The following is a 24,867-nucleotide window of genomic DNA, read 5'->3' on the forward strand; positions in this document are numbered from 1 at the left end:
CGTGAGTTCGAGCCCCGCGTCAGGCTCTGGGCTGATGGCTCAGAGCCTGGAGCCTGTTTCCGATTCTGTGTCTCCCTCTCTCTCTGTCCCTCCCCCGTTCATGCTCTGTCTCTCTGTCCCAAAAATAAATAAACGTTGAAAAAAAAAAAAAAAGAATATTTAAACCATATAGCATATTTGTGATGATTTTCTCAAGCCAAAGTGTGAAATGATCTGATTTCTGTAATGCACGATGGGAGTGGGTGGAGTAGGTGTCTTTGCCAGGGGTCTTTGTTTGCTTGTGGGACCCAGCAATGAGTTCTGTGGCCTAGAGCCTAGGGTAGGCAGGAGCAGCTTGTAGACTGCAACTCAGGTTCCTATAAATGTGTTGCAGGTTGGGAAGAAGCGATGGAAATTATCTCGGGTGTGTTTGGAGGACACGTAAATTCATTTTTTACTAGTCTTTAATTATAATTTCTCTTCAAGTTTTTCCGAGATTTGGAAATAGGGTTCTAATTTAGCTGGTTCTAAACTTCCTCTCCTAACAATTCCTCACCTCTCCCTGACCCCACTCCATCTCATCCAAGTCTAGCACCAGCTTTTAAGGAACCTGAAAAACACTGGCTATAAGGTCAGCTGGGAATTTTAGGAGGTTATGGATGTCGGAAATAAAAGTGTAAAAAAAAGGGGGAGGAGGAATTGGTTTTGGCTTTAAGACACCGGAACTTCCAAGGTTCCTGCAAAACCATGTGGAGGTTTTGCAAACCCTTAAAGTCATCAGCGCCCCACTGCGGAATTCAAAGCTAAGCTTGTCACAATTGTTAACACCTTCTTTGAACAGTCTTTTTATATTTGACAATTATTCTCTTCTGTGCCTCTGCCTCTTTTTTTTTTTTTTTTTTTTTTTTTGCGGGCAGGAAGGTTCTACTGTCTTGATTTTAGGGAGTACCTTATACAACGAACAACCTCTCCGCGTGCCGCAACCGCAGGAAGATTTCCATCGCCTCCGCGGGTTTGCAGAGTGAGTAGATTTTGAGGCTTAGCGGGGCGCGGGGGAGGGGGGACGGAGAGTTAACAGTTTTGGAAGTCGCTAGGGGTTATATTGAAAGTTAACGCTTCAGGTTCTAGGTTGAGCACAATGACCGCCTCCTCCTGGGCAGCTGGTCCGGAGGCGAGCGCGGAGGAGCTCCGCCTCTGGCTGCCTTGGGGGGGGAACCCACCTTACCAGGGCGCAGAGACCAAACCTGGAGCCGCGTGCACGGGGGACCCCGCGTCCCGCCGAGCACCGGCCGCATGTAGCCCTCTCCGACTGAGCTAAGAAGGGGGTGCTCCTCGCGGCCCTCTGGGGGAGCCCTCCCACTCTTTCCAACTTTCCCGGCCCTGGGGCCGGAGGAGGGCGCCTCTCCCGGCGGGTGCGCGCTCGGTACTTAAAGGCGGCTCCGTGGGGCCGGCGCTCGTCAGTCGGAGCGCGCAGCGGCGGCGGTGCACCGGGGAGCGAGGCGCGGCGGCGGCGAGGAGCAGGAGGAGGGGCATGGAGCCGCCGCGGGCCTGCTGAGTACCGGAGCGCGGGCAGCCGGCGGCACGGTGAGCGCGGGCCCGGCCAGCCGGCCACACCGGAGGGGCGGGCCGCGCCGCGCGGGGGCTGCGCCGGGCTCCAGGGGTGCCGCTTGCCGAGCACGGCGGACCCCCACCGGCTTCCCCCGCCGTGCGGGCGCCGCGTCCGGCGCCGGCAGGCCGGCTGAGGGCTGCAGTATCTCCAGGCTCCCGGGCGGTGGTTCCTGCAGCCCCCTCCCCACTGACCCCTCCTCCCATTCTTCCTCCATCCTCTCTTCCTCCAGCCTCTCCTCCCTTCCTCCCTTGCGGCTCCTGTTTTGTGAATGGATTAGGGGGCGGACGACGGTGCGGGGCACGAGGCTGGTTGGAGTCTCTCCCTCCCCCACTCCACCCTGGGGGTTCGCACCTGTCCGGCACCGAAATGCCCAGCGCCTTGGTCCCTGCGGGTCAGCCGGGCCACGGCCGCGTGTATCCTTGGGCCCGGCCTCCCTTTTCCTAGCAGGCTCGGAGGGGCGGGGGGTGGGGGGGTGGACGGCCGGCCAGGCGCAAGGGAAAGAGCCCCAGCCCCGCGCACAAGTTTCCATCCCGCCGAGTGTGGGCCCCGTGTGACAGGGCACACCTGTCAGCTGGAGAGGCTGCACACTGGCAGCCCCGCAAAGTTTCGGGTGTAGATTGGCGGCGTGCGTCCTTGGCTGAGGATTTTCTCCTTCCGTCATCTGGGTGTGTGGGGGGGAGAAGTGTTCTAGGGAGCTCCCCCCAACCTCGTGTCCTTGAAGCCGGGTGCGCATTATACTAGGGGGACCGAGCTCTAGCGGATCCCTTCTGAGCGAAATGGGGGTGGATGAGAGGCGATCTAGGCTACCCTTCGCCCGCTTGGGTTGGCACGGCCCCCTGTCTGGGCAGGGGCGCCCCTTCCAGAGACCGCACCAGCACCTGATTGCTCGTGGGGTCTTTGGCTGTGGAACCTTATTGGCCCTCGGTGGGGTAGGGGTGCCAGGGTAGTGCCTCCAATTCGTGTGCGGGGTTGGGGGTCCTGCCCGGGAAAGGAAGGGGCCGGCGACATCGGAGATGCTGCCTTTGTCTGCAGGCACACTTTGCCAAGGTAACTGGGGCCCAGAGGAGATGAGAGGGGCCTGGTCCGACTGATTTCTTGGGTTTTCCGTTCCTTCCCCGCTGAGTCGTGGGAAACCGGCACGTGGGTGTGGCCGGCGCCGCCTGTGCCAGAAGGCGAGGCTCAGGCGGGGGTGAGAAGCCTGGCGAGTGCCTTCCCGGCTGCATTAACCTGGTGGGCACCGCCTCCGGCATTGCACCGAGGCGGGGCGCCAGCACCCGGCAGGTTGCTGGGCTGGCCTCCGCGCCCCCTGCCCTTTCCTGCGGCGCAGGTGGGCGGCGGTGCCCAGAGGCGCCCCTTTGGCATGTAAAGTCTAGAGGGCGACGGGGACCCTTCTGGAGTAGGTGCAGCCCCGGGGTTCCCCTGGGCAGCAGGCGCATGGCGGCGGGGTGGGGGTGGGGGGCAGGGAAGACTGGGAGTCCTGCAGAGGAAGCAGGCTCCCAGGGATGGCGGGGCAGAGCGCCTGGAGCCCGCGCTTCCCGAGGAGGCGAGGCTGCCAACAGCACTTTCCGGACCGCAGCTGCTGGAATGCTGTTGGTGCCTGAATCTCAGACTGATTTAGGCAGTGACTGAGTGCTTCTTACCCGTCCTATGTGGCAGGTGGTAAGGGAACAGACACTGTTCCCCTGGCAAGAAGGTGCATTCGTGTTGGGAGTGGGGCTCAGGGGAGTTGTGCTCAGGTGCATTTGTGTTGGGAGTGGGGCTCAGATCCAGAGTTGGAGAAGGTTGGAAGTGAGACCCCGTTGCCTGTGGCGGGTGGGTGGTGTTGGAAATGGGATCCTCCAGATGAGGCTGGTGGCAGAGAGTAGATGGGGAGGAGGCCTGGGTATGAATGGAGTGGGGGAGCTGTCCTCATCAGACCCTCCCCACCTCCCCGGCCTCCCCACTTGGATAGTCCATCAGGGCTGGAAGTGCTTCTAATTTCAGGCAAATTGTTTACCTGAGACCTACGGAGCCAGAAATCATTAGAACCCCTTCTTAGGCGGGGGACACCAAGTCTCAGACAACTTGGGCAAGGTCAGGCAGCCAGGAGGCGGTTGAGCTGTGTCTCAAGCACAAGTCTTCCGGTGCTGAGTCCTAGGCTCTTTTCATTAAAACACAGCTGTTCCCAACAGGGCGCTACTGGGAGCCCTGACTTAGTGCAGACCAAACCCGGCAGCATCTCCAGAGTGGCAGGGCCTGTGGCTGAGCACAGAGATTCCGTGCGGGCACTAGGACCGAGTGGATGGGGCTTCCCAGGCCGCCCCCCCTCCCCTCCCAGGCTGCTGCAGTGGTGGCTGCAGTTCCCTCCGACGCCCTGACTGCTGGGCTTCCAGGAGAGCTGTCCACACCCCAACTCTCATTTCCTTTTCGTCCTTGTCTGCTTTTCCCTGGTTGCTTTCCCTTTCTTTCCTGCCTCTCAAGTAAATGAGAAAAAGGTGAGAAAGCAGAGAACACAGGGGGAACTTTGTCTGATTTTGTTGTTTGAAGAAAGGGAAGCTGCCTCCTCCACCTCTTTATGTTTCCTGCTCTTTCTCCTCTTTGCCTCTCCTACTTTTTCATGGGCCTCATTGGTGCTTGTGCTTTGCTTCCCCTCCCACTGTGCAGCTCCCTAGTGGGTACAGGGCAGGTAGAAGCTCTTGGCCACTGGCTACCTCCCTGGCCATCCTCCTCTTTGCTCTCCCTGGGCCTCTCATTTGCTCAGAGCTGCCTCTGGCCTCAGGTTCCCCCCAACTGAAGCTTGCCTAGGAGAGCTTTGGGTCATGCACACCCCAGGACCGCCATCCACCAGGTGGGGATCACCTAGCTCTTTCTGGCTTTGGTTTGTCTAACAATAAAAAATGCTACTCTAAATGCTTTACATATGTAATCCATTTAACCCTTAAAGATGCTACAAGGTAGAGCTGTAGTCCACACTTTACAGATGAGTTAACTAAGGGGCAGAACACAGTCACACAGACAGTGACAGAGCTGGGATTTGAACCCCAGTAGTTTGACTACCGAGTTGTACAAACAGTCTTAGTCATGCACAGTCAGTGGCAGTGGTTTTTATTAGTGGATCATTTCCCCTCTTCTGGGCCAGGCCCAGAGAAAACACCCCCACTCCCATGGACTAGAAATGCTGCCTTCTGCCTGACTCCACACCTCCCTCCTCCCACCAGATGCCGGTGCAGCTGACGACAGCCCTGCGTGTGGTGGGCACCAGCCTGTTTGCCCTGGCGGTGCTGGGTGGCATCCTGGCGGCTTACGTGACAGGCTACCAGTTCATTCACACAGAGAAGCACTACCTGTCCTTCGGCCTGTACGGTGCCATCCTGGGCCTGCACCTGCTCATCCAGAGCCTGTTTGCCTTCCTGGAGCACCGGCGCATGCGGCGGGCGGGCCGGCCGCTGAAACTCGCCTCCCCATCACGCCGCTCGGTGGCACTGTGCATCGCGGCATACCAGGAGGACCCCGACTACTTGCGCAAGTGCCTGCGCTCCGCCCAGCGCATCGCCTTCCCTGACCTCAAGGTGGTCATGGTGGTGGATGGCAATCGCCAGGAGGACGCCTACATGCTGGACATCTTCCACGAGGTGCTAGGCGGCACTGAGCAAGCTGGCTTCTTTGTGTGGCGCAGCAACTTCCATGAGGCAGGTGAAGGGGAGACCGAGGCCAGCCTGCAGGAGGGCATGGACCGTGTGCGGGATGTGGTGAGAACCAGCACCTTCTCCTGCATCATGCAGAAGTGGGGAGGCAAGCGAGAGGTCATGTACACGGCTTTCAAGGCTCTTGGTGATTCAGTGGACTACATCCAGGTAAGCGTGCCTTCCCAGAAGCATGCAGACATGGGGGTGTGTCCGGCCAGCTGGGCCTATACTGTCCAGGGAGGTTAGGTCCAGTTTAGGTCTCTTGTGTTGAGCACACCCCTCCTCTGCGCTTCAGAAGGGCAACAAGACAGCTGCTGCTCGGAACAGCAGTCCTGGGGTCAGAAAGACCTGGGATGGGATCCTGGTTCTTCTGTTACTTAGCTCTGTGACTTTGGGTGGGTCTCTGGACTGGTATCCCACTACTAAGAAGAGCAGATCGGCGTGCAGCATTTACTGCATACCACACACCATTGCAGGAGCTTCAGAGACCATTCTTTTAATCCTCCTAGTATTCCTAGAGGATAAGTACTACTATTATTTCCACTCATAGAAGGTGAACCTGAAGCACAGAGAGGGTAAGTAACTTGCCTAATCTCACACAGCACTAAGGTGCAAAGATAGGATTTGAACCTAGGCAGTCCATCTCAAGTCTGCCCTTACCCGTTGTGCTATACTGCCTCGCCACTGGTAACATGGAGATGAGTCTCTCCATAAGAAGGTGTGGTAAAGAGTAAAATAAATCATGCTCCAAAGCACTCAAGTATTGTTTTAGTTATGGGCCAAAGGGTCCTTCTCTACCCCGTGTCAGATTTGCATTTGTGAGATGGAGAGACACGGCAGTGAGTCACCCCCCAGCTTAGTCCTTCAGCAGTCTCGGCAGGTCGGGATCCTGAACAGATTCAGTCTAGCTTCTGGTCAAAACTGTCATTGACATTAGCCTGAAAATTTTATTAGGCTGATTACATAGCTCCGATTCTCAAGTAACAAAATGTAGAAAGAACTGACTGAAACCACACACATGTCGGTACCAAGTAGAAACTGCACTCAGAACCCCAGATTTTTGGTCCAGCATCCACACCGTCCGTTTCTCTGTTGCATTCCTTCTCTGCACATGCCAGAATAAATAGCGCCTATCGTGGTAGCCCACCTATGTACCAACCCAGTCTTGGTGACAGCACGTTGAGGACCCTGATATTGAAATGTTCTGTACCACCTAAAACTAGCTTGCCACAGACATTTTGGCTTTGGCTTTTTTTGAAACTTGCATCCTCAAATGAGTTGGTACCTTGACTTCTTTCTGTCTTCCTAGGCCCAAGGACCTCCATGGCCTTGTAGGGAGGGCTGTTGAGGCATTTGATTCTGTAGTTCATCTAGAGTCAAGGGGCCTCTAAAGCTTTCCTGGAGACTCAGAGGACACAGGAAAAGCCCTTGAGACTTGGCACATGCTCAAACCACAGGGACATTGTCATCTGCTCTCTTGAAGCACAGAATTTCCCGACCTGCCACACATCTTCCTTTACTGACCATTACTTGTGTGTTCTGGTGGATCAGTGAATAGGCTCACACACCTGAGCCAGCCTTTCCCTTTATGGCTCTGGGCTCACTGCCTGGGGCAGCTTGGGCTTCAGTCACGTTTGGTAGATTCCAGCCTGTCTTCCAACAGCCCTGCTACTGGTGGGTCTTTCCCCGAGGGAGACGGCCCTGCCTCAGCCAGGGGGAAACCCAGGAAGGCAGGAGCTCTAACTACTCTAACCCTGCTCTGCTCGAAAGACCTCCCTGGAGTGAGGGAAGCTGAGCAGCATGAAGAATGGGTTAGGGTCAGGGGAGGAAGTGGTCTTGAGACGGGCAGTCCTGGAAAACTTGGCCTGTAAAAGTTCAGGAAGTGCTGGGAGTCCAGCACGAGGTTGGTGAGGAGGTAGGAGGGAGCAGGTGTGATGGCTCTGCCTGGACCCCCCTCCACCTTTAGCTGCTGGTCTGTAGCCAGCACGTCTTCCAGCAGGGTCGGGGCATGGGGTGGGAGGGCAGCCCCCTTCCCGCAGGATTAGCAACTTCAGTAAAAGGATTTTAGACTTTTGGAAAGCTGAGTGTAGGCTCATCTGTGGGTATTGCTCTTTGCTCTGTTGTTCTGCCAGTGGTTATCTGGGCTCTGTGTAATTTTCTAGAAAATAGACAAGGAGTCAGCCACCTGGGTGAGAGTTCATAGCTCAGATTCAACTACTAAAGGAGCCACCTGTTAGAATCAGACCATGAGTTCTCCCCGGGGAATGTGGCCAAGTGGGCAGGATTTGATCTAGGCCCTAGTTGGAGGCAGCAGCTGCCAGCCTCCACACTCATCCAGAGTATATAAAGTCCAGGTGTCGTGTCAGGATGGCCAAGTGGTGTCAGGCGCCAGACTCCAGCTCCTGCTTCCCAGAGAAGAATGCAGGTGAGGGCAGCCCTTGAACATACCGCGCCCTGACCTCAGAGACTTGGCCAAAGGAGCACAGAAGGCCTCGCAGCCCTATTAGTGGGGGGCCTATGACTGGGTAGATGCATCCTGCTCTTGGGCTGTAGGTTGTCCAAAACTGGTACCAGAGGCTGAAACTGGGAAGAGACCTCGTTAAGAATCCTAGGAGAGCACTTCGGGCAGTAGCCTCTGGCAAGAGCCATTTCTTGGCCTAATGTGGAGGGTCTGCCTGCCCTGGCCTAGCTACTGTACTGTCATCTGATTTCAATAATGTGTTCCTCCTTTTTTCCCAGGGACTCCAGGGAAATGTCTGGCGACCATTTTTGTGGAGCCTGTCTCTGTAGAAGCTAAAAACTTGCCCAGTGCTAAGCCCTTCTCCCTTTCCAGGCCTGGCACCAAGTCTCCCGGGTTTGTCTCTCAGCCCAGTGGCTGTCAAACCTGGTATCTAAAGTCTCCTTTTCCTTCTTTTTGTTATTTGCCGCACCTCTTGCATTTAGCATAGATCTCTTTGCTGGTAGCTGGAAGTGAATCCTAGGAGAGGCGGCTATGTCCCTGCAGCAGTGAGCAGCATGTGGTGTGCATAGGCCTGAGGTCAAAATGGGCTGATAATGCACTCCTCCCTCTACAGGTGTGCGACTCTGACACCGTGCTGGATCCAGCCTGCACCATCGAGATGCTTCGAGTCCTGGAGGAGGACCCCCAAGTAGGGGGAGTTGGAGGAGATGTACAAGTAAGAAGTAATCAGGGACTCCTGGGGGGTAGGGCCTAGACTCTTCTTCCTAATGCAGTGAATATGCCTGGAAAATGAGCGTCTTGAATGTCTAGTATTTTGGAAGTGTGTGGGGGGGAGGGTTCTTCTGGGACAGTTTTCACTAGTATCAAAGAACTCACTTGCTACCCCATCCCTATCCTGCTCTTTTTCAACCTGAGAAAAAAGGAAATCACTAAAGGTATGTAGAGAGCCTATGCTGCTGGGAGGGGCTCAGTATCCTGAGGCTACTGATCACGGAGGGTGCTGCTTTTTGGGGGCACTGGCGCAGCAAGCACCTCCAAAGTTGGACCCTTCAGAAAACCCTTGTTCTTCAGGAAGTTGCCCTGAATGGTTAAGAACAGGGCAGTATGGTTAAGAATAAGGGGCCACATCTTCCTCCAGAGGGTACTGCTGGTGACACACCAAGTCTTCCTGAGAAGCTTTCCTAGTGCAGAAGGGTCAGGATAGGGGGCTGGGGTGATGAGCTGCATCTTCAAGCCCTTCTCTCTGCCACCATCCAGTTGTTTGCTGAGATGGAAGGTGGCTTTCACTGTTAGAGCAACTTCACTGGACCAGTCAGTGCACACCACAGTGAGAATGACTGGGTGTGGTTGGCTCCTCCGAGCCTCAGGTTTTCTAGCTTTGGCTGGGTTAGGACTGATGGCCAGGAGTTTGAGCGATGGGATTCAGAACTCAGGGTAAGGAGGCTTCATGGTCTCTGCTGTCTATCTCCTGGGGCTCAAGTCCTCAGGTGAGGAGGCCCAGCATCTCCGGTTCCCTTGCAGATCCTCAACAAGTATGACTCGTGGATCTCCTTCCTGAGCAGTGTGCGGTACTGGATGGCCTTCAACGTGGAGCGGGCCTGCCAGTCCTACTTCGGCTGCGTGCAGTGTATTAGTGGGCCTTTGGGCATGTACCGCAACAGCCTCCTCCAGCAATTCCTGGAGGACTGGTACCACCAGAAGTTCCTGGGCAGCAAGTGCAGCTTCGGAGATGACCGCCACCTCACCAACCGAGTCCTGAGCCTCGGCTACCGGACTAAGTATACAGCACGCTCCAAGTGCCTCACAGAGACTCCCACCAAGTACCTCCGGTGGCTCAACCAGCAGACCCGCTGGAGCAAGTCTTACTTCCGAGAGTGGCTCTACAACTCTCTGTGGTTCCATAAGCACCACCTCTGGATGACCTATGAATCAGTGGTCACAGGTTTCTTCCCCTTCTTTCTCATTGCCACAGTCATACAGCTTTTCTACAGAGGCCGCATCTGGAATATTCTCCTCTTCCTGCTGACGGTGCAGCTGGTGGGCATTATCAAGGCTACCTATGCCTGCTTCCTTCGGGGCAATGCAGAAATGATCTTCATGTCCCTCTATTCCCTTCTGTATATGTCCAGCCTCCTGCCAGCCAAGATCTTTGCCATTGCTACCATCAACAAGTCTGGCTGGGGCACCTCTGGCCGAAAAACCATCGTGGTGAACTTCATTGGCCTCATCCCTGTGTCCATCTGGGTGGCAGTCCTTCTAGGGGGACTGGCCTACACAGCGTATTGCCAGGATCTGTTCAGCGAGACAGAGCTAGCCTTCCTGGTCTCTGGGGCCATCCTGTATGGCTGCTACTGGGTAGCCCTCCTCATGTTGTACCTGGCCATCATCGCCCGGCGATGTGGGAAGAAGCCAGAGCAGTACAGCTTAGCTTATGCTGAGGTGTGACACGGCCCCCAAGCAGAGTGGGAAAAGTGCAATGGGTAAGGGAGGGAAGGGGAATGGAAGAGAAAAGATGGGGTGGGAGGGAGGAGGGAGTGCTGTTTTAGTTCGTCAATGGTCCAAAGGACAAATCTGAAGTGCAAAGAATGGTGACTGTACTATGGCCTGGGGCAGTTCTGCTTAGAGGCAACACCTTTCCAGCTCAGGGGGCGACTTGTTTTCATGCCGCCTGTCTGTTGGCCTCTGCGTGTGTCATGGCCTCTGGGAAAGATTCCACTTCCTCCCCCGGGATCCAAAGGCAACCCAGAAGTGTGCTAAAACAATTAGTTCCAATCAGTGGCAACTTCTGATAGGTAAGTGAGCAATGACAGCCTGCGGGAAGGGGTTCTCTAAGCCCATCTGAACACAACCAGAGGTGGTGGGAGAATTTGAGAGATCTGGGCTGGCTAGTATGTGTCCCCCACCCTCACCCCCAAATCTAGCTATCAATGCAATAAGATTGTGCCTGATACAAGGCCCAGAAGCCTGATCTTTGGGCATCAGAAAACAGGGTCCAGGAATGGTGCTTTATTACATGACATACTCCATTCCACATCTCAACATCCCAAGGATGAGCCAAACTAGCAGAGAGTTAGCACTGAACTCCCTTTAAGTGCGCATGTATATATACATATATGTTAAAAATGAAAGTTTGCCAGGAGGAACAAAGATTGGTGGTTGTGCTAAAGGCCATGGCCTATATGGGGGCTTTAGGCTGAATGTAGCTCACCTGAAAACTGCCCGACATCGAGATGAGCTTGTCTGTGATCTCTGCTGGGGAGAGGAAAGGTTTTGGTCATCTACCAGGAAGATTAAACCCCAACATGCTCAGAAAAGAAGTGAGGGCTTGGGTACCTGATCCTGCACACTCCTGAATTCCTCTCTCAAACTCAGCTCTGAGTCTGAGACAGCCTCCACTTGGCTTTCTTCAAGGTGATGCACCAAGTCACCTGGTCCACCTTCCTTCTCATTTGGTAAGTTTTTCAAGTTAGCAACTGAGGCAGAGTCTGGACTCTCACAGCCCCTCTGCAATAAGCAACCCTGTCCTCAGCAGGTGGGGGGAAAAATGATCAGGAGCCTCTGACCAAATTAGCCACAATCTTGGAAGTGCTTATACAGATTCCTTAGCAGCTGGCTAAGCGTGCATGACTTTCAGGCTACAGATCTTGACAATCATGTCCAGTGAAAACCTTTTCAGTGTTCCCTAAGTGAAGCCTCCAATCCAAGCTGGTCATCTTTGAAACTGTCCATTCTCTTCAGTGGCTTCTCAAGGAGATTCTAACAGCCAAGTTGTGGATAGTCATTATTGCATTTGCTTCTTTCCAGAAACCAAACCTGGAGATGGAATTGGTTCCTAAATCCTAAGGTTCTTGTTTTCTCTCTCACGCCCCTTGAAGCTTTTATTTCTCTGCCCTTTTGGGGAGGGGGGGCAGGGGGAGCGAGGGAAAGCATTTTCTAGACATTTGTAATCCACAGACAATTCTCAGCTCTTGAGTTTGAAACTGGGAATCTTGACTAAGCCTTTCACTTAGGGGTTGCTTGCTTGCAGGTGTACTTGTGCTCTCTGAATGTCCATTCTTAGCAGGGCCTGCTAGCCCCTCAGAACCAGCACTGAAGTTGACAGGAGTTGAAGGGGCAAGACTCTAGTGTGCCCAGGTGCTTCCTACACAGGAACAAAGTGTGCTCTGAGCCACAGATTAGCAAACCCTGGTGCTTTCCTTCATCTCCCATGAACGCAAGGGTTTTCCAGGTGCAACCAACATCGCTACATCACACAGACCTCGAGCTTCTGAGAAGATTGCTGGCCGGTGTTGGGTCCAACCCATGAAGGCTGGGAAGAGGCAGCAGGCATTTGCTAAAGGCGGTTGTTCCAGGCTCTTGCGTGTTTTTGCTGGCCAAGTAAACTATTTTGAGCACTACAATGGAGGAAATCCGGTCAGCCAGCCAACTGCAGAGCTCACACTTAACTAAGGGCTTGTTTTTCTTCAGCTTTTACTTGAAGGTTAATGTCGGATGGATTTCCAGATGGAGAACTGGTTGTCCTACCATCAGCTCTGCCTTGCACTGTGGTTTTCAACTTTGCTCAAAACAAGGGTAGGCAGGTACAAGTAGTGGGCTCACAACGTTTGACCTCGACTGGTTTTTCTAAGTTATTTTGTACATTTTTCAGCAGCGAAACCAAACTGGGTCTTCAGCTTTATCCCCGTTTCTTGCAAGGGAAGAGCCTTTATATACAACTGGACACATTTTGGTTTTTCCTCATTGAGAATTTTAAGCCTTTTGTATTCTTTCTACAATAATTTGTAAACATATTTATTTTTACTTTTTGTTTTTGTTTTTTACTTTTCAGGTCAAAATTTTATACTGCACTTGTCAAAATAAAGATTCTCACATAATGCTGGTTATCTCTGGACTACTTCCTCCTTAAACTGGTTTATTCCATTTCCAAAGAGGTACTTGAGATAGAAATGGTTTTGTCAAGGTAGTTGCAGTGGAACTCAAAACAGGTAAGTGTTCACAGCTGCCTCTGGACCTGGGGAATACAGCAGGCCCACTTTACTGTTAACTGCACACCTACAACGGCCCAACTTTTGTTGAAGGTGGGCAAGGTCTCTGGTGAAATCACTGGCAGACAAGGGAATCCTGGCTAAGGTAAAGGTCACTATTTCCTCCTTGAGTAACAGCATTTTATCTGGCAGATAATACAGGACTGTGGCCAGTCTAAAACAATGAAAAGCACTGGGTAAAATTCCTTTCCTGTGGAAACAGGTAACTCAATGGAGTGACATTGGCAGCCCTCTCATCCCATTTATTAAAGAAACAGTAAGAAAAGATACAATGCAGGAAAAACACCAACCATCCTTTCACCTCAGGCTGAACAAAGCACAGTGATTTCTCCCCTTCATCCCCCCACCCCCTACCCCAGTTCCCATATTCCCATTGATGTCAGTTTAAATTTTGAGGTTCTTTGATCAGGAGTACTAGTGGAGAGGGAATTAGGTGAGCGGTGGAGCCTTGATTCTGGCCTCCTCTGAGTCCCAGGAGAAGGAAGCTGCAGGCCCAGTTAATCAAGCAAAATTGTATTTGGTGGGTCTTTGAAGTGGTTGCCCACCTCCCTGTTCTGTGTTCAAGCCCTCAGGGAAAGGTATGGCAGTAGAGGATGACCAGGTCCAAGCTGCCCAGGGCAGAGCTGCTGAAGCATGGTCCATTCACCATTGCAACAGTTCTAGAGAGCAGTGAGCTGATTCTCCAGTGGTGAGCAGAGGACTACATATGAATTGGGACCTGCAGGCCAATGTATCCCTGAGGAAAAGTCCACAAGAACAATTCAAGAAACTAGTAAGAAACAAGGGGCAGAAAGCTGTGGGACAAAAGCACAGCAGGCTTCTGGAGGGCTGGAGATCCTTTCTCTCAAGGTCAGGATCATTCCCACCTGCAGTAGTCCATCTCTCACAAGTAACATTTCACCTTCAGTCAAGAAAGAAGCGGAGGAAAAAGATGGCTCATTTGAACTTGAGCCCCAGCTATGGTACTTCAGACTGTAGCTCCAGATCTACCCTTTTACCTAAAACACAGCTCCTGCCCAGAACCACGGTGCCTGGAAACCAGAGTGGTCCTGGAGAGAAAAGTGTTTAAGGGGGTAACATTCCATTTGGGTACATTGCAGCCATAGGACCCCCTGGTCTGGGGAAAGCAGCTGGGTTTGTGCCTGGGAGGTTCCCCACTCTAGGAAATGGGACCAAAGTCTTGCTCACGGGGCCATTCATCCTTGGAAAGGAAGCCGGGTTTAGACCCAGGGTCCCAGTTGGCCTTGCAAAAGGAGCTGGGTTGATGCCCACAGGGCCTGCTGGAGAAGAGCCCAGGGGCCCAGGAGCTGACCTGGGGAAAGTAACCTGACCAGGGCCTAATGGGCCAGTAGACCTTGGGAAGGCAGCAGGACTTGGGCCCTGCAAGCCACTGGCCCTTGGGAAGTTAGCTGGGTTGGGGCCTAGTGGCCCAGAGGTTCTTGGGAAAATTGCTGGACTTGAGCCCTGGAGGCCAGCAGACCTCTGGAAGGTAGCTGGATTTGAAGCCAATGTGCCAGAAGACTGAGAAAAGGCAGCTGGATTCAGCCCCCCTGAACCGGTCCCCCTTGGAAAGGGACTGGCATTTACTCCCATGGGCCCAGCTGGCCTTGAAAAATGAGCTGAATTAGGGCCTATGGGGCCAGGAGCTCTGGACATGGGAGATGGATTTGGCCCTGGAAGGCCAATTCCCCGAGAACCAGGACCCGAGTTTGGGCCCATGGGGCCAGGTACTCTTGCCATAGAGGATGGGCTTGTGCCCATGTTTCCAGAAGCCTGTGAGAAAGCAGCTGAATTTGCTCCTAATAGACCTGCTGCTCTTAAAATGGGGGCAAGATCTAGGCCTTGAGGTCCAGCCATCCTTAAGTTAAGACCAGATCCCGTGCCCAGGAGGCCACCTGCTCTGGTGTCCAGATTTGGGCCTGGTCCCAGGCCACCTGCCCTTGGGTTGGGCCCAAGGCCTGGGCCCAGGCTATTTGCTCTTGGGTTGGGCCCAAGGCCAGGGCCTGGAAACATACCTGATCTCGGGGCAGGGTTTGTACCAACGAAGCCTGATCTCAGATTGGGACTGGGTCCTGGTCCCAGGCCAACAGGCCTAGGATTAGGAGCACCATTCCCAGAAGGCAATAGGACACCTGCTCTCAGGTTGGGCCCAGATCCAGGGCCCATGGGGCCGCCACTTCTGGGGTCAGGACCTGTTCCCAGGAGACCACCTGCCCTTGGGTTGGACATAGGACCTGGCCCCGGGAGACCCCCTAACCTTGGATTAGACAGAGGCCCTGGGCCTGGTAGAGCCCCTGCCCTTGGGTTTAGAGATGGGCCTGGGCCTGGGCCTGGGCCTGGACCTGGGCCCAAGAGGCCACCAGGCCTTGGGAAAGAAACTGCACCTGTGCCAGGGGGATTCATCCCTCTTGGAAAAGAAGCCATGCCTGGATCACGAGCACCAGCAGGGAAAGGTGCTGGATTTGAAGCCAATGAGCCTGATGAAGTTGGAAAAGGCGATGGGTTCCTTGGAAATGGGGCCAGATTTCCACCAAGAGAACCAGTTGCCATAAGGAAGGGATCAGAGTTCATGCCCAGCGGGTGACCTGTGTTTAGGACAGGACCCCCCTGTGGTCCCAAGGAACCGTCGAGTCGTCCTCGAGGTGGCAACTGAGCACGAGTCCAAGGAGTTGGCCGCTCTCTAGGGAAAATCCGGGGTTCTTTCATACTTTCTTGGGGACGTTGGTGATAATGGGCTTGGGGCGAGTTTTGAAAAGGATCTTGTTTTTGATGAGTGCTGTCACCAGGTACCGGGTGCCAGTCTTGCAGCCAAGCTCATCACAGTCCTGGTCCCCAGGAGTGTGTTTGACAAGGACGGCAAAAGGTTTCTCCAGGTGGATGATTTTTCCATACAGGATATGATGCCCCACGATCAGCACAGGAATTCCCTTTAGCAGAACAAGAACGAAACGCCTAAGGTTCAGGGCAAGGTCATAATACTCAGGTGCCGTCTAGAGATGCTCTTGGAAGGCAATGCTGGCACCTCCACTCCCTGGTTTGGCTCTAACAACATTGAAGAGCCACACCAGGCAACCACCCTCATGCCCTTTTTACTCTTTCTAACCCCAGGTAAGAGAATTTCCACTTTTTAGAACAGTGACTTTTCCAGCTTCCCCAAAGCTAAATTTCCCTGCTATTGCAGGGGTTGGGGGAGAACAAGCAGATACATTAGATTAGCTAGACCTCGAATAACAAACCTGAGGGCAGTCCTCACTCTGGGTCCTGGGAGCACCACCTTGGTGTAGCTTGCTTTCCTGAGGCATTAGGCAGGGAAAGAAAAGTCCCCTCACCTCAGTGGTGTAATGTAGGTCTCCCAGGAGGTTTCCAGCTAATCCAGTGCTGTAGCGAGCCTCGATCTCCCCCTGTAGCTCCATCAGCACCCATTCTGCCAGGCCTCCAGCCCCAGCACTGCAAGCAAAGGGCTGGCGGTTACAATATTTTTGAGGGGTGAAGGATGAATAGTGTCCTACACCACCATTCAAGGCCCAAAAGAACTTTGTTGAGCATAAGTTCTTGGGAAATTAGGCAGTGCCAGGCACTGAACTAGAGACTGAAATGCAAGGACGTGTGCAAGATGCACCTGAGAACCCCAATTCTTTCAGGAAAATGTCAAACCTACAGAACCCTAATCATTCAAGCTAAACAAAAGAAGTCTCAAAATGTACTCACCTGGAAATAACAATTTGCACCATGAGCTTTCCGTCTTTAAAAAGCAACTGAAAATAAGCTGTAGAGGAAAAAAAAATTTAGGACAATAATAATGATAGCTAACATATATCATGTACTATATGTGAGGCATTTGTCTAAGTGCTTTAGACAAATTTTATTTCATTCCCCTAACAACTCTTTTAAGATGTAAATCTTTTTGAGTTGACACCGTACATGTAACATTGCTTAAGACCACCAAAGGTCAACAATAGTGTGGAAAGTTAACACGTATTATACTTGTGTTCAAGGTCACATATTTACTAGTCAAAGAGCCAGAATTTGAACCCAAACATACACTAGAGCCCACACTGCTGACCACTATGCTAACTTGCCTTTCTCAAGGATGTTCTATTTTTTTTTTTTTTTTAATTTTTATTTTTGAGAGACAGAGTGTGAGTGGGAGAGGGGCAGAGAGAGGGAGATAGGATCCAAAGTGGGCTCTGTGCTGACAGCAGAGAGCCTGCCCGGTGCAGGGCTCAAACTCATGAACGCAAGATCATGACCTGAGCCAAAGTCGGATACTTGAAGTCAGACTGAGGCACCCCTAGTCTACATGTTTCTTAAGAAATTAAAGAATTCATTTAGATTCTACATTTTCCTTTGGTGATGATATAAACTTCATGTCTAACACTTTGGTTACGTTTCAAGGTTCAAAAGACCTTCTTTAACAAAAGCCAAGAAACGAAAAAGTCCTTCAGACAACTTTAGTGAATGGTAAGCTGATTTCTAACATGACTCTCATCATACGCCTTGACCATCTTTCACTTTGGTACTAAAATACCCTGACACTCCATCAACTTTCCTTTTATACAACAGTACCACCTGGTGGCAAGTTTGTGCATTTTTGCCTGAAACAACTATCTTCACTTGTCTTTCTAGAAAGGATACATTCCTGGGGGGTTAGGGGGATAGGGAGAACCTAAACTACGGGTTCTGTATAAGTCCTTCCAATGAATTGATGGAACTTAGCGGAAAGTTAGTAGTCTAGTGTTTACCAGTTGTAGTACTGCAGGTTAATAGGTATAATTGTGCTCAAGGTTAGCAAACAACAGATTAATTTATGTGCTGCTGAAGCAAGCACGTGCAAACACCAGATTAAAAAGTTAAACAGGTTTCTTCACTGGTATGTTGACCTTCATTTTGGATCTTCAGGGAAAAGTATGTTGCCAAAAGCCTTCCAGGACAGCAGAACCTCTACTCTTGAGCACCAAACACTTTGGGAACATAAGGTCAGTCAATTCACTGGTCTTAAATTCAGATATAAACAGTAGCTAATATTTATTGAATTTGTATTACGAATCAGATGCTGTTCACACATAAGAACCTAGGCCTCGTGACTTTATGCTACACCCATCATAATCAATATGCTCCCAAAGGAGAAAACCAAGTACCGGTGAGAATGAAAAGGCACCAAAGCATCAGGCAGGCACTGCATACGTGGAAGAGCTGGTCAGAAGGGCAAGGGGGAATCAAGGAATCTCTGAGTAAGACAGACCTTCCGCAGTAGCACCAGTTGTGGCACTGCTTGAGAACAAATACACCAGGCTCAAGGGCAAACGTCTTGTGACAAGATAAGGAGGCCCTACCACTACCACCCAGAATAACCAAAAGAAGTGTTAAAATTCTTCTCAAGTTTCCTGAAGGAGAAAGGATTACAATTTAAAATCAGAAGACCTAAAGTCAGGTTCCAGCCTAGAAGTGTAGAAACTCTTCACTGTGTCATCATACACAAGTCACTTAATGACTATGGGGCTAGCATCTAGATTATCTGACTCATTAGCCTACTTTGAAGACCACATATATGCATAAATGCTTTAAAGATAGCTAGTTTTTTAGAGAAGGGAAAAAATAAATCAGTATTTCCACACTATAATTGTGACTGTAATTTAGAGAATGGTAGGTATACTTTAGCCATGAATCAAAAAAGACTTAGTAACTAGAAACTGAAGTTGGAAGGTTTCTAAAGGTTAATAAATGCATACAGATTAAAGGCTTCTTATAACTAAGCTTTTGATGACTGACAACGCACTACATATTACTTGATGGGTGTATTTATAACAAAATATAGATACTTTGAGAAACAATTACGTGTTCACACAGATACACAGGTTCTAGGAAGACCACGGCAAGGAAGGAAATCAATCTTTAAGGCCTCTGGAAGCATGTTTGAGACGAGTACATATGGGCTGCAGAAATATTTTAAGTGTATTCCACGTTTCCCGGAAAGTTTCCTGTTAGAACAGGAATTGACAACAGTGGCCTAAGTGGGCAAAGGAAAATAGATGCCTGATAGCTGGGCCGGAATACCTGTACCTGTGTACTAATCCCTGGTACTTGAGACACACGCAGCTTTACCCACTTATGCAGGAAGCCCTGCCTCAGTAGATCTCCTGACGCTGGCAGACATCCAGCAATGCTCCTGAAAATAAAAATTCCCTGGCCTACAGCTCCACCATCTTCACCATCCTGCTTCTGTACCTAGTCAGGCTGGTAAAAATTTGTGCTAGTCCTACTGGGATGCTGCACATGTGAACAGGAATGAAGTTCATTCCTACTTATAGAAATCTAGCTCGTAGGAACCTATAGACTGGCCTGACTACATTTATGTACACGAGGATGTATTTACCAAGGTAGTAAGAAATGTAGGAGAGGGCATTCCTTTAGCAAATTTTAAAATTCTCCTCTTTAAAAAAATTCATTTATTTTTGAGAGAGACAGAGACAGCGTGAGCAGGGAAGGGACAGAGAGAGGGGGAGAAAAAGAACTCCATTCTGCCAGCACAGAGCCCAATGTAGGGCTCAAACCCACGGAACTGTGAGATCATGACCCGAGCCAACAAGAGTTGGACTCTTAACTAAGCCACCCAAGTGCCCCTTAAAATTAGACTTTAAAATAGCCTATCAGAGTGCCTGCGTGGTTCAGTTGGACTCTTGATTTTTGGCTCAGGTCATCCTCCCAGGGTTGTGGGATCGAGCCCATTGGCTCTGTGCTGAGCATGGAGCCTGCTTAAGATTCTCTCTCTCCCTCTCTCCCTCTCTCCCCCCCCCCCCTCGCATTTTCTCAAATTAAAAAAAAAAAAAATAAATTGGGGGCCTCTGGGTAGCTCGGTCAGTTGAGCATCACACTCTTAATTTTGGCTCAGGTCATGATCTGAAGGTTCGTGGGATCAAGCCCCGAATCAGGCTCTGCGCAGATAGAGATTCTCTTGGGATTCTCTCTCTCCCTCCTTCTCTGCCCCTCCCCTACACACTCACTCTCTCAAAATAAACATTTAAAAAAATGTTTTTAAATAGCTTATCACCTGAATTTTATTATTCCTTCCTTCTCTTGCTCCTTGAGATTATTCCTGTCTGCAACTGTTCTCAGGGTCAGAGCACGCAGATCTACCTGGTACTTCACTGGGGACATACTTGATGGAGGCAACAGGGAATGTGTATTTCACTTAATGTGGAGTTGTCTAAAAAGGATCTGAGAACATGCAGCCCAATCTGTCCCTATTATACCCTTGACAATAGGCAGGTAGTAGGAAAATGAAGAAGTGAAGAAGTATAATGCAAACCAAATCCTATTAGTAATAACAGATGTAACATTACAATAAATATTTCCTGTAGAACAAAACAAAAATTTCTGAGTCTTCAGTTTCAACTAATTCCAGCAATAAAGACAACTAGAACAATTTCTACGTTTGTTTTAAAACACTGTGTAGAAATTGCAGATTTATCAAAAACAACATTTAAAGACACAGCCTGAAGAATACACTCTAGCAAATCATGAAACTAAAATGAGTCAATGGAAGAGCTTGTTTGCCACCTCTCTCTCAACAGTATTGAGTTTAATCCCAGATCTGGCTAGGACCAACTAACTTACTTTGGTTTACGAATAATAATTCTAAGTTGACAATATGTGTAACTGTAGAGCCAAGAAGAATTTTGTGATTCACTTTTTAAAAGATGTTTAATTCACTGTACTTCAGAGTGGAGCCTCATAGGCTACAGCTAGAGTGTGGACCTGAAGAAATGGCAAAGTGAGGAGAAAACCCAACCTCTTTTCCCTGAAATGAATTATTTTGACCCCCACCCCCACCCCACCCAACTCCCACATCTCAACAAAGGGTATTTTTTTCTGCTTAATTTTTCTGGGCCTTCATATTGCTAAATAAACAATACATAATTCTGTATTCCTAACTTAGTCAAGTGACTTTAGCTCTATAAAAGAAATTTTAAAAGCACTTTATACATTCTAATTAACTCTAATTTTTTCCCTTAAAAAAAAAAAAAAAGCCCTTTGTGGGGCTTAAAAATTTCTAGAAATGGCTTGCCCCAGATCATCCCCAGTCTTCAGACATGAAGCTAGTCTGGAGGTCCTGGGTAAAATCAACACACTATTGTTTCTCAGGAACAGTGGTCCAGATAATTTTGAGACCACTGAACAAATTACAGCACAGCAAAGGAACCAGCATTCTTAAAACCAATCCGGAGCTAAAATGGATCGCTACCCAAAATTCAAAAGATTTAACTAGAACCAGACCAATCTGGGATGTACCTTATTTAGAACTATCATTTGACTTCTACCTCTATTTGAACTTAATTACTGGTAAAGTTGTTATTAAAAACCTGAAAAATCAGAGTGCAAACACAGTTTAAGAGGAAAAAAAAAATCCAGGCATTATGATATAAAAAGCTTAATTTCTCCCGTAGCTAAACTTTTGTGGACACTTATCTGATTTTCTCATTTAACTATGAAAACAACCCTAATGATGTACACACTTATTCCCATTTTATAGATGAAGAAACATGCTCAGAGAAACTAAAGGTTAAGTAACTGGTCACGCAGCTAGTAAGCGGTAGAGCTGGGATGTGAACCTCAACGCTTCCACAATATGGCCTCTTCAGCAGTCCTCTCCCACAGCCCCTTGAATACAGTACATCTATATCACTTCTGAGTGTTTTACAGATATTATTAGCCTTTCTCATGTCTACAACACACCAAGTAACCTACAAAACTTGCAGCCAAAGCAGCTATTACATCCGTGGGGTAGGTAGTTGAAAACATATTCAATTGCTGAAATTTAGATTTTTGAAATCTCTAAAGATCTACTCAATGTCACCTCCAGGATTCAAAATTTAGAAGGCAAAATGAGCCAAAAGAAGAGAGTACATTCTTTGTCAGTGCGTTTCTTATACTTTGCTTTCTGAATTGTTAAACTGTTTTAAAATATTACTGCTGTCTTACAGAGAACTGAAAATGAATGAGCAATGAGCCTCATAATGATAACTGCCCCCAAAATACAAAGTGGTAGAACAAAGTGTGGTATAGATTTAACAGAACATACGGTTTTTACCCAAATAAGGGGACTCAAGGGTAATTACAAATTAAGTTTCACTAGAGCTAAGTAGTATTTTACAAATTTTCATTACACCTTTCAATGCATCTTGTATGTTGTTTTTTTAAAATAGGGAATAAAGGCTTAAACTTTACAGTTCTCAATATAAAAATTTTTGTTTTTTATTTAAAAAAACTAAATCCATGACACAAAGTGTTTTCAAATTGCTAGGCCAACACTTAGCATTTACCAAACTTTTATTTAGTCCCAGGACTGTTCTTTGTTTAGAAATGCTGTGAGAACTCAAGTTGTCGGACCTGGATTCTGTCACTTACCCTATATATGACGTGGGAGTAATCTAACTTTGTAAGTTTCAGTTTCCCCACCAACAAATGGGGCATAAGAAAGAACCTATCCCAAAGGATTGTTGTGAAAACTTAATGAGGTTATGAATGTAAAATCCTCAGAACAGCGACTAAGACGTGGTATGCCTTTAGGGTCAAACTATTTATTACATGGGGAGGAATGTGACATTTTCTTAGTATATGTCCAAAATAATGTCTTAATACTATACTGTATAATTATTAATGTTTACAGTGGACTAAAACATCCAGAAAAGCAGCAGGTTATCAGAGTAAAACCAAGTTTACATAATGTGAGAACAATTCCAACAGGACAGTCAAGGTTCACCAAACTGCTTCAAGGATTAAGTTCTGAAAGGGTTTTTGTTTTTTTTTCCTCTAAAGATCACTATTTCTCTATGTGCCTTTCCATTAAACCAACAATTCAGGAAGTTGTCATATATGAATGCAGGTTATTTTTATTAACAGTGTCATTGTGGTTTGTGACTGAAGGAGATGGTCTAAGTTTCAAAGGGAAAATCTTGTCTCTTGACAGGCTTATGTCATTAACCGCTAAAATTCGGTTTCTAAATGAGAAGCTTGCTCCCCTCCAAAGAGGGGCTATGGAGGGTGGGTGGAAATGAATGCTTCCAAACTTTTCATTAGTGAAGAGTGTGTTCAAAAACATGTGTGGATACTATGCATACACGTGGTACTTTCCCATCACATTTTAGGATTCCCATGATGGAGGGAATCAGTTACTGGTATTTGTAGACAATGGGTGAAAAAGATGGCTTCAGTCGATCTGAGTTACTCCAGTTTTCTCCATCTTCTGCTACTCTGCAGCCCCATCTGAACCCTTCCTCCTCTTACTATAACCCCTATCTACCCCAAAGCCCATCCATTCTAGCCCTGCTTGAAGTCTTACACTATCCGGGATTCTCCGCCCCCCCAACCGGCTCCCACTTTCTCCTCCCTCACCCCTGACCCCCTCCCATCCCTTCAGTTACAAACACTTCCTACGTCTAGTCCCGCCCACTTTCTGGGACTTAACGATCCGCTTTCCCTCTCTTCCCCAACCCCCTCCAGTTCACCCCCCAGACTTTCGGTGGGATCTCCTATCAACCTAATTAACCCTTTCTCCTACCTCCCAAGGAAAATATTCTTTAAACTGCATTCCTCCACACCCCTCACTGGAGTGATCTTCCAAACCGTCCACCCTCCTCCCAAAGATTTCTCTTTACACGTCCTTCTACCACCCTCATTCTCCAGATCTTGCCCTGTTCCTTCTTCAATCTGAAGTGCTTAGCTACTCCAGGACCCCACCCCACTCTTCCCCAGTCTCTCACTCCGCCTACAAAGAACCTGGAGCACTCTTTCTTGCAACCACCCTCCCAATTACCTCTACCAGCAGCTTCCCCCCCTCCACCGCGACTTAAAAATGTCCCCTCGAACAAACCTCATAGTCCTACCCCCCCCCCCAGTCCGCTTTCTGATATGCCCGCTACTTCCTGGGTTCCAGTTCTACCCCGCTCCCGCAAGCCTCACGTGCTGGACTCCCTCCCCACCCGGGGAAGAACCCCTTCCCGCACGTACCTCGAGGTTCCGGCCCGCGCCGCCCCCTTCTCCGTCCTCCGCCCGCGCTCGGCCACCCTTTCCGCCCTTCTCTCGCTCCGCCCCGCTCGCTCCCTTCCTTCCCTCCGCCTTCCGTCTCTACACCGCTCCCTTCCCCCACAATTCCCGGCCCTCCCACCCCGGGGGCTCCTCTGGGCTCGCCCCCACCTCTCCGCGGCTCTCTTCGCTCCCCTCCCCCTTCCCGGCCGCCCCTCCCCCGCCCGCGCTCCCCGCCCCTCGGCTCGCCATTCTTCTCCTCGAGCCGCGCGCCCCACCCGGCCCCAGCTCCCTAGCTTCCCGCTCCCTCGCACCCTCGCCCCCAACCCAGGCTCAGCCCTCAATCCCCGCGGCCTCCCGCGACCCCCGCCCGCGGCCTGACCTGCAATGGCGGCCGCCGAGCGCGGCGCCGCGCGGCCAACGGGCGACAACCGAACCTCCCGCCGCCGTCGCCGCCGCCGCGAGCACTGCCTGCGCACTTCCGGCCTTGCGCCGCGAGCACTTCCGGGGCAGAGCATGCGAGCGCGCGCGCACGTGGGGCCGCGGTAGAGAGAGACGAGCCCCCAGCCATAGGTGAGTTGAGGAAGGGGTATGTTTAGCAGCGGGAGAGAAAGAAATTTGAGGGGCTGCGGCCTGCTCTTGGCAGACGTCGGCGGAGCTCGCTGTCCCCCCTGTGCCGTGGGTGGGTGGGTGCTGCTCGTAGATTCCCGGAGAGAGAAGGGACGGCGGAGTTCTAGCGCGCACTTCAGACGCCTTCTTAGCTGGGCCGGGCCCGGCGGAACGCGCCTGTTCTGCCCGCGCGTTCCTAACCTTGAAGAAAGACGAGCGAGCGGCGAACCAGACCCGGCCCCTGTCTTCACCGAGTGTGATTGTTGGCGGCGGTGTGGAGGGGATAGTTGACAGATGCCAAACTAAGTCCCGTCGCTTCTTTCCTTGAGGAGCTCTCGGTTCTTCCAGCCCCATGAGTCCCACTGTCAGTCACTACCTTAGCTTGAGTCTGTAATTTGTAAACTTAGAGTGCTATAAAGTTAGAAGTGTTCGCTAAAATGCAGATTCCTAGTCTACCCCCTTTCTCTCCTCAGCCAA

At 50.3% G+C, this 24,867-nt stretch overlaps 4 protein-coding genes across 7 annotated transcripts in view; 2 read left to right on the plus strand and 2 right to left on the minus strand.

Annotated features, from left to right (window-relative positions):
* The first annotated feature begins 899 nt into the window (after nt 1-899).
* HAS3 (hyaluronan synthase 3) lies at nt 900-13,432 on the plus strand. 3 transcript variants are annotated; one of them, XM_058708733.1, is made up of 4 exons: nt 900-1,000; nt 4,786-5,421; nt 8,328-8,429; nt 9,236-10,198. In XM_058708733.1, exons 2-4 carry the CDS (start codon nt 4,786-4,788, stop codon nt 10,157-10,159), a joined length of 1,662 nt encoding a protein of 553 aa, XP_058564716.1. In that variant the 5' UTR covers nt 900-1,000; the 3' UTR covers nt 10,160-10,198. The 3 variants fall into 3 exon arrangements, with proteins under 3 accessions (XP_058564716.1, XP_058564715.1, XP_058564717.1); XM_058708732.1 differs by lacking the exon at nt 900-1,000 and adding an exon at nt 1,046-1,563; XM_058708734.1 differs by lacking the exons at nt 900-1,000; nt 9,236-10,198 and adding an exon at nt 13,325-13,432 and having other exon boundaries at nt 3,680-5,421.
* DERPC (DERPC proline and glycine rich nuclear protein) lies at nt 12,976-15,465 on the minus strand. The gene has a single exon (XM_058708735.1). It carries the CDS (start codon nt 15,463-15,465, stop codon nt 13,825-13,827), a length of 1,641 nt encoding a protein of 546 aa, XP_058564718.1. The 3' UTR covers nt 12,976-13,824.
* Nucleotides 15,462-24,270, minus strand: CHTF8 (chromosome transmission fidelity factor 8). Of its 2 annotated transcripts, none has more exons than XM_058708737.1 (4): nt 24,164-24,270; nt 16,468-16,525; nt 16,089-16,206; nt 15,462-15,686 (listed from the first exon to the last, which is right to left on the minus strand). In XM_058708737.1, the coding sequence occupies exons 2-4, from the start codon at nt 16,488-16,490 to the stop codon at nt 15,462-15,464; spliced, it is 366 nt and encodes a 121-aa protein (XP_058564720.1). In that variant the 5' UTR covers nt 16,491-16,525; nt 24,164-24,270. The 2 variants fall into 2 exon arrangements, with proteins under 2 accessions (XP_058564720.1, XP_058564721.1); XM_058708738.1 differs by lacking the exon at nt 24,164-24,270 and adding an exon at nt 23,767-23,828.
* Nucleotides 24,179-24,867, plus strand: part of UTP4 (UTP4 small subunit processome component) — a 32,827-nt gene continuing 32,138 nt past the window's right edge. The window contains exon 1 of the mRNA XM_058708731.1: nt 24,179-24,354. The gene's annotated coding sequence lies outside the window, so the exon portion shown is untranslated. The remainder of the gene's footprint in view (nt 24,355-24,867) is intronic.

Source organism: Neofelis nebulosa, chromosome 17 (assembly GCF_028018385.1).
Source record: "Neofelis nebulosa isolate mNeoNeb1 chromosome 17, mNeoNeb1.pri, whole genome shotgun sequence".
Taxonomy (NCBI): Eukaryota; Metazoa; Chordata; class Mammalia; order Carnivora; family Felidae; genus Neofelis; species Neofelis nebulosa.